This window comes from Trichomycterus rosablanca, chromosome 24 (assembly GCF_030014385.1).
Source record: "Trichomycterus rosablanca isolate fTriRos1 chromosome 24, fTriRos1.hap1, whole genome shotgun sequence".
NCBI classification, from domain to species: Eukaryota; Metazoa; Chordata; class Actinopteri; order Siluriformes; family Trichomycteridae; genus Trichomycterus; species Trichomycterus rosablanca.
Genome location: NC_086011.1, coordinates 18242550 through 18251741, shown reverse-complemented (window position 1 = coordinate 18251741; position 9192 = coordinate 18242550). Strand labels below are relative to the sequence as shown.

Sequence of the window (9192 nt, the reverse complement as noted above, 5' to 3'; positions counted from 1 at the left end):
ACCACTGTCAGGTTGAGCAAGGCCCTTAACCCTCATTTGTTTAGATAATATACTGTCAGAGTCCTGTAAGTCGCTTTGGATAAAAGTGTCTGCTAAATTAAATAAAATGTCAAATAACACCACTACTGGCAATGTGAGGAAAAAGTAATCGCTCCCTTGTTCACTTCAGTAGCCGATTAACAAACAGTAATTGATAAATTTCCTCTAGAGATGTTTTTTAGAGATCATTCAGGCACAAAAACATATCATAGCAGACCCCCGTGTAACAGGAATGCCTTTTAAAGATACTATTACTCCGGGAAAACATGAAATATGTCTAAATATATAAATAAATAAATACATAAATAAATAAATACGAGAGCTGCGTTTTGGTGCAGGAATGAAGTCCAGATGGTGTCCAGTTCTGCCCACTAACGCTTTGGTGCATTAAAATATCTAAAATAGAGTCAATTTTCTAAAAAAAAAAAATACTGTGAACTGGCATGAATCAGCTGAATGAAATCATGCGTTTACCAGCCACAGTTAACGTGGCACAGTGATGCCACCATGTGGCTAAACGAGGTATTGCACAGTGTAAAATAGAACCGAGAATCAAACGTGTATGAACTGGCTGGCATTTAGGCGAAGTCAGGTCACGTGTTAAGTCCACAGGGGGTCTGTCAGGGCCCTCTATATCCTCAGATAGGGCCTGAGACATTCAAAACATAATAATATGTTAAAAGTGAGCAATATTGAATAGATTTTATCTACACAGAATTTAAACAAATAGAAATCTAAGTAAACCCTTCATACCTGCCTGTTCCATTTGTGCTGGATTGTGAAGTGTCACAGACCGTCGTGTTGTGATTGGTGGTCCAGCTATAAATGTACAGGTGGCCGATATGAAATGACAGTAAAATCCCATTCTCCGATGGCGACCCGATGGCGTACGAGGAGGATATATTCACCTGACAAACACCGGGCTGGGTCAAATGCAGTTAAAAAAACACTCAGTCATTCTAAAGAGACCGATTGGCATTCGAGACTCCACATTTTAATGCTTATTATACACACAGTAAGTTTTATATCACACTAAAAGCTCACAATCATTCACATTCTTACATTCTCCATCTCTCAGAGTGTTGGGTTAGGGTGCGCAATGGTTTCGGCCGGTGTAACACACAGGTCGACTCACTCATTCATTCATTCTGCCTGCTGCAAACATCACTACTGCACAACATTTACTCAGCGCCAAGCAGTCCGGACTGACGATGCACAGACAACAACTGGTTGGTCTTAATAACTGCCGCAGTTACGACCTCTGCTGGCCGATCGAGGTGCTGCACAGAGACGGGGGATAACAGAGATTAGTGTGTGACTGTGTGTATGATACGGATCTCTACATGTATGTGTATAGGTCTGCGGCTGCAGAGGTGAAATACAATTGGGTACTTGGATACGACTAAATTGGGGTGATACAAATAAAAAATAAAAAGTGTGGTTGCAAATATAAAAATAATAATAATAATATAAAAGCTTGTGGAACAGATGCTGCACATATGGTGCACATATCACAAACCGAACCCAAATTAAAGCGTGAAACCGTACACACATATCGAGAATGAATACGCGTTATCATATCTGCACCAAACACACACACACACACACACACATGCTTGATCAGGCAGGCTGGCACTGCTTAGCACTGTGCTAAATAAATAGTCTGTGGTTTTAACTGACTAAAATACAGAATTTAAATTGATTTTACATTAAACTCTAATCATTCCAGACAGCCAAGAGTTCCAGTTCAGCTTTACAGAAATTCTACACGCCGAAGCACCGCGCAGACGGAACCGAGCGAAAGCGAAACGAGGGCTGCGGTTCAGCCCGGCGGTAACGGTAGAGTTTTGGCTTTAGCGTGGAAGCGAAGCGACGCGAGCGTGGAACAGTGTAGTGTAGGAGAAGCACAGGATCCGTTATCAGTAAAGCAGAAAGGCAAAGCGAGTCTGAGTGAACGGGTTCTATCTGGGTCGATGTTAAAGCCCTAACAAAAAAAGAAGGGTGGTTTTTGGTTTGTGCTTGGACGCTGTGTTGGAGTAAGTCGCATGGATCTTCATTTTGGGTCTGGTCGTGCCCGGACAGGACAGGACAGGGGCGATGGAGAGACCTTGGCAGCAGGGCGGGCAGAGTGAGGCGTGTCCTCTCTCAGCTCCTTTGAGATTTGGAGTGCTGAATTAGCCACTGCAGCGTGATATCTGTGAGAAGAGGAGAAGAGAAGCACGTCGGATTAACACTGACGCATTCTGAACGTCCTGCCGTATCGATCCATTAGCATCGGCACTGACAGAACAGGAAATCCAGCACGGCTCATAAACCACCAGCACTACACCGCATTTAAAAGCAAATTTAAAATATTAAGTAATTAAAAGCAAGTTCCAGGCGCTAGTCAAGGACAACTGAATACGGAGGCCAACGTGTGGCTCTACCTCGCACTGTGAGAGAGATAAGTTTGAATCAGGCATAATGCTTGATGAACTGACTAAATAGTTTAGGTTTTTTTTCTGTGACACTTTTTTAATAGCAGACAGACCTGGAGTGCAGGCAGGCCGGTCTAGCACCTTCAGTCTATCACTATAGATAGGAACACTCTCCCTACAACGAGATGTCCTTTAGATGGCAGCATAAGTTGCTCCAAAGTGTCCAAAATACACAGACGTCAATTATTCAACTAATGAAAAAAATTCTGAGTGTCTGAGTGTCTTTTATTACTAATAGTCAGTAGGTCCCACTTCACACACCTTGTGAGCGCTGACCTCTCCGAAATCAGAACCAGTTCTGTCATTTATGGTCAGATCAGATTAGCGCTGATGTCCAAACACACCAGGCGTATTGATATCAGTTCCATACTGACCCTGCACTGGGGCTCTGTGGGTTCGGCTCGTTTATCTGATTTTATTATATTGATTTTCTCACTATCTGCTGACTCACAGGACACAGCAAATCCAAACCCAGCCTGAGTCACCATCATCATTACCATCACCTTCATCATCACCATTCTCACCTATATTGTCCTTCTCTTTACATGAGACGGAGTAGCAGCAGATCTCTCGGTCCTGTATGGCTGCCAAGTTCCTGAAAAGAGACGACAGAATTCATTCAGACATTCATTCAATCACTGTATGTTTTACCACCAATTTATCCTGGTCAGGGTCACAGTGGGTCTGATTCATTGGGCAAAAGGCAGGAAAGACTCAACACACACGCACACATTCACACACTCCCTTAGAGAAATTTTTAGTAGCTCTTATTGGTCTACACTCTACACTCACTGTCCATTTTATCAGCTCCACTTACCATATAGAAGCACTTTGTAGTTCTACAATTACTGACTGTAGTCCAGGACCCCCACAGGACCCCCACAGAGCAGGTATTATTTAGGTGGTGGATGATTCTCAGCACTGCAGTGACACTGACATGGTGGTGGTGTGTTAGTGTGTGTTATGCTGGTATGAGTGGATCAGACACAGCAGCGCTGCTGGAGTTTTTAAACACTGTGTCCACTCACTGTCCACTCTATTACACACTCCTACCTAGTCGGTCCACCTTGTAGATGTAAAGTCAGAGACGATCGCTCATCTATTGCTGCTGTTTGAGTCGGTCATCTTCTAGACCTTCATCAGTGGTCAGTGGCGTGCTGTTGGCTGGATATTTTTGGTTGGTGGATTATTCTCAGTCCAGCAGTGACAGTGAGGTGTTTAAGAACTCCAGCAGCAAACAGATGGACTACAGTCAGTAGTTGTAGAACTACAAAGTGCTTCTATATGGTAAGTGGAGCTGATAAAATGAACAGTGAGTATAGAAACAAGGAGATGGTTTTAATTTTATGGCTGATTGGTGTATATAAATACTCTATAACAGGGTATAATATAAATACAGGGTGTTTAAAATATTAAAAACACTGAATGGAAAGGGGGGTGATTACTTTTTTACACCCCGGTGCATATAACCTTTTCAAAACCACACAACCATCAACGTTTGCACACCAATCAATCACAAAAAGAGACAAAAAGATCCTCTTACATCCTCTCAATCAGCTCTTTCTCATCCAGGGCGTTGGGGAGGTCTCTCTTGTTACCCAGCACGAGAATCTACAAAACAGCAAAACATTTTAATCTTAAACAGATTAAAACCCTTAAAACTAATCAGCAGTGTGGTCACGGCTGGAACATTTTGAATCTGTAATAGACTGAGCGGTGTGAAACTCTTACAGGAATGCCCTGGAGCTGAGGCTTTTCCAATAAGCTGTGCAGTTCGGTTCTCGAAGGCTCGATTTTATCCCAGTCAGCGGCGTCCACCATGTACCTGGAAGATATAATGACAAATAAATCGATTTATCGGCACATTTCAGGCAACCACCAAAATAATGAATCAGCATAAAACATATTGCTGACGTAACCACATTTCGGTTTGAAATACCCAAATCTGGTGCTTATCTGGAGTCCAGGTCATTTTGTTTTTACCATTTAGCAGATAAACATGCTCCTGCTCAACAAACATTGGTGGCATCATCATGGCTCAGTCCCATAAATAGATTTCAGGAGGTTTTGGGGTGTCGCCCCAGCACTTACACTATAGCGTTGACTCCTCTGCAGTACCGTTCCCACATGCTTCTGAAGCGAGGCTGCCCTCCTATATCCCAAATCTACACATAGAAAAGAAAAAGTGCTTCATAAATCCCACATTAAACGAAAGAATCCATGAATATGTGATTCAGACATGAACACACTTGTATGGACAAAAGTATACGGACACCTGACCAAGAGTTAATCAAAATAAAATACAGGAACCTCAACAACAACAGCCGCTTTTCTGAGAAGGCTTCTTACAGGACTGTCAAGTATTTCTGTGTATGAAAATTTGTGCCCATTCAGTCAAAAGAACTGATTTGAATGAGCTGGGCACCGATGTTGGTCAAGAAAGCCTCAGCAAATGTTCAAGATCATTCGAACCTGTACAAACATCCACACAAATACAAACACGAAGGACCGTGTTTGAGGGAGGGAAGGTCGGACGGGGAATCTTCTCACAGCCAATGCGGTATGCAGTCTCCAGGATTAGAGGTCTGTGTGTGAACCCGACACTGGCGGGTGAAAAGAAGCGGCCCGAGTGTGGTAGCGCATTAGTGCAGTGAAGTGAAGGACAGTGTGGCGAAGACGACTCGACTACCTTTATTGTGACGTTTCCTTTGGTCACCTTCCTCATGTTGAAACCCACAGTGGGGATCATGTCCTCACTGAACTGACCCGACTGGAAAAACACAGAGAGACGAGACAAGAGATTAACAATAAAAAATAATATTTAATAAAGTTTATACAGCATAACTTCTTCAACATTCCTACAGTTACACAGGCAGCAGATTTTCACCTCATCACCAAATCACTTCACGCTCGTCGCCTGATGTTCCACGTGGCCGGACTTTAAATCTCTAATGAGACTAAAATGTCTGAAGGAAACACGACTTTACTGTCCCAGTAGTTTCTGGCCAACATTTTTTTAAGGACACATTAACAACTCATACGGTAAGTCACAAAACAGCCAAGAGAAACATGGAACAAACCTCACAGCACGAGGTTGCTGAAACCAGAAACTGCTGCCAAAAAGCTGGAGGTGGATCATATATTTTATACATGTTACATCCATAACATATGATTAATGTGTAATTAATTGTACATAATCAGTGGCCAGCGCTGTCGCCTCACAGCAAGAAGGTCCTGGGTTCGATTCCTTTCTGTGTGGAGTTTGCATGTTCTCCCCGTGTCTGTGTGGGTTTCCTCCGGGAGCTCCGGTTTCCTCCCACAGACTGTGAACTAATAAATGTTGTGTAAGCAGTAACTACCTGTCCTGTCATGAATGTAACCAAAAATTCTAATAAATAAATAAATATACTATATATTATGTGGGGCGCTTGGGATCGGTGGTGCTATCAGCCGACAGCTCGGCTCACGTTATCCAGTAGCATTACATCAGGCATGACCTCACGCTAACTGGAATCACTGGTTCCTTCCCAGCACTGGTGCTCTGTGTGCTGAAGAGAACTGAATCTGTATCCTGCAGGAGCTTCGTGAGCGTTTATGCTCATTTTTTCTACCCCGCACCAGAGAAAATAAAATCTATAAAGCGATAACAGACGCTTGCTGTTCAGGCTGGTGTGGCGCTTGTGTACTGATGAGACCTGAGCGCTGTGGGAGGAGATAATCACTGGAAAACATCTCACTGTTCCTATGGGAGTCATCACACTCAGCTGTGGTACAGACTTACTCAAGATACACCGATTTATTTGGGCGTGACACCTCCAGCAGCTACAACATCCAATTTTGGAAACGTCTGAATTAATGCAGTGGTAAACGTGAACGTTTTGTACGTTTATCGACTTGATGTCCGACCATGTGTGGTTAATGTTACTGATTCTTAAGAACCTTCTCCATTTAACCCTGACGAACGTTCAGGAATCCAAACAGAACCGTGTTAAACCGTTAGCGTACGCTGATGTACATTTACAGTCTCCATTAGACACGTATTTGTGTCAGTCCAGGGGAATTATGGTCCGTTAGAGTCGAGCTCACGCCGTCACAGCCAGACAACAGTTCAGGCCAAAACAAGATGTAGGACCTCGTAGTGCCAGCCAGTGATTTACAGAGACGTTAGTTTCAGGCCGGCGCAGGAACAGAAATGAAAACTTATTTATCATTTTTATTCGTCTGACAGAAGCTCACGGTGCTGACGGGAACAAATCAGCATCTAAACGTGAACCGAGTACGAACATCAGGATGAAAAATCACGACTGAACTGGAGAATGAAGCGTGAGGTTTAGATGATGTGTGAATATGACGTGTTTATTTGTTCTGTTATCATGAACGTGGCACTCGGGTGGCGCTGTGGTTTGTCACTCTAGCCCACCACTATCAGTCCAGCCGGGCGTCCACACAGACGTGATTGGCTGTGTCTGAGGCGACCAAGGCCCTCTGATAAAGTGTCTCCCAGTGGAACCAGAGTAAAGCCATTGATTGAATAAAATTAAATGACCAGTTTGTTTCAAGTCAGAGTCAAATGTGATGCCAGGAGCACTGTTGGCACTCTGGGCACTGGGCATATTAATCAACTTGATAAAACAAAGAGCAGATTTATTGTTCATTTAGTCACTGCTGAATAAGATCCTTATGATATACTGCAATAATAATAATACCAAAATAATACAGTAATTATATGATAATAAAAATAATAGTAGTACAATTATGATAATAAAAATTATAATAATTTAATAACAATAATAATCATCATCATCAAATTAATTACAAATAATAATAATTAATTCATGATAATAGAAATAACTCAATATTAATGATATTAATAATGTGACATTGGTGGTGATGACGATGATAATAATAATAATAATAATTTAATAATAATATTTATAATAATAATGAAATAATAATATTTATAATAATAATGAAATAATAACTTAATAATATTAATACTGATAATATAAATAATAATAGAAGTTAATAATGATTAATAACAAATATTATAATAATACCATAATAATATTAATTAAATATTATTAACAATAAAATAATAATTCAATAAAAATACAATGATAATAATAATAATACTTAATAATAATAATAGTTATAATCATAATAATATTGATAATAATAATAATTTTATAGTAATAATAATAATAATAGTGATGATAATAATAATAATAATAATGTAATAATAATAATAATAATAATACTTAATAATAATAATAGTTATAATCATAATAATATTGATAATAATAATAATTTTATAGTAATAATAATAGTGATAATAATAATAATAATAATAATGTAATAATAATAATAATAATAATAATAATAATAATAATGACTCTCACACTGCAGCTGAGTTGAATCAGAACCTCGTGATGAGGAAGCAGGAATCACACCAGACTGAAATGAATCATTACACTTTAACCTAATGAAACTAATCAGAATTTTACAGCCTGTGTATAAAATCAAAGTGAAAGTAGGTGGAATAAAGGCCGGATCCACACATCCAGGATGCGGGACTGAATCTCCGGGTGTTGAAGCTCCGTCTCACCGCGATCACGTTCACGAAGGTGGTTTTACCGGAGTACTGCAGCCCGACCAGGGTCAGCTCCATCTCCTCCTTCCAAAATAACGCCCGGAACCAGTCCAGCAGCCGATTAATGAGAGCCAGCATCCTGCAGGCCAGCACACACAACCCAGACACAAAGATCCCGACTGGAATGCACACAAGTATCAGCACTGGTCTCTGCACTGGCTTCCGTACTCCAACTACAGCGGGTCATATGACAGCGGGCGCGTCTCAAATCGACCTTTCGCTCCCTACAGAGGGAGCAGGATGAAAGCCAGGCGTTTTCTTCAACCCTGAACATGGGAAGCGTCTCAAATCGTTTCACACGTTCTTCAGCCGACAGTGCGGTGTAGGTGTGGCATAAGGGGTCAGGGAATGAGACGCCACGCCCTGGCTGGCCACCAGACGCCCAAAATCAGTTGCATAACGACCTGAAAACAGCAGGAGCAACAGTTACAGGTAGAACAAAAGGCAATATACAGCACTGCAGTCCTCTACACCTGACCTAACCCCCGAAGTGAAACTGATCTACTGAAAAAAGAAGCACAGAGATGTGCATCTAACATTTTAAGATAAGATAAGATTTTATTATCCCACAGGGGGAAATTTGTAATGTTTAAGCAGCTTTCAAGAATATAAAAATATAAAAGTGTTTATACATATATTAAAAAACAGAAATGTAAGCATATAAGATATATAAAAAGATATTACAAAATTACAAAATTACACAAGCAATTAAAGAAATCACAACGTTTTTGAGAGGAATTGTCAGGAGAGACAGAAATGATCATTTAGAATGATCATGTTTGTGGCACAGACTCGAAATACTTCAGGAATAAAGTAATCAGCATTGTATACTAATGACAAACTGATTCTGATGTGCCAGGAGATTGAGAAAATCAATACAAAACTATAACATTACCAATCTTTAATCAGTTGTTTATTTTAACACCAGGAGATGATTTGCTGGATGTTTTGACTTTATTTTTGAAATCTAAATCTACTGCTTAAAATTAGAATCACTTAAATTTCTGGGTAGCACTGTCACCTCAC

At 40.6% G+C, this 9192-nt stretch overlaps 1 protein-coding gene across 1 annotated transcript; it reads right to left on the bottom strand.

Annotated features, from left to right (window-relative positions):
- Positions 1–1011: 1011 nt before the first annotated feature.
- arl8bb (ADP-ribosylation factor-like 8Bb) lies at positions 1012–8326 on the bottom strand. Its single transcript, XM_062986305.1, has 7 exons — positions 8122–8326; positions 5206–5286; positions 4608–4681; positions 4248–4341; positions 4060–4127; positions 3041–3111; positions 1012–2234 (listed from the first exon to the last, which is right to left on the bottom strand). Exons 1-7 carry the CDS (start codon positions 8242–8244, stop codon positions 2185–2187), a joined length of 561 nt encoding a protein of 186 aa, XP_062842375.1. The 5' UTR covers positions 8245–8326; the 3' UTR covers positions 1012–2184.
- Between the last annotated feature and the right edge of the window lie 866 nt (positions 8327–9192).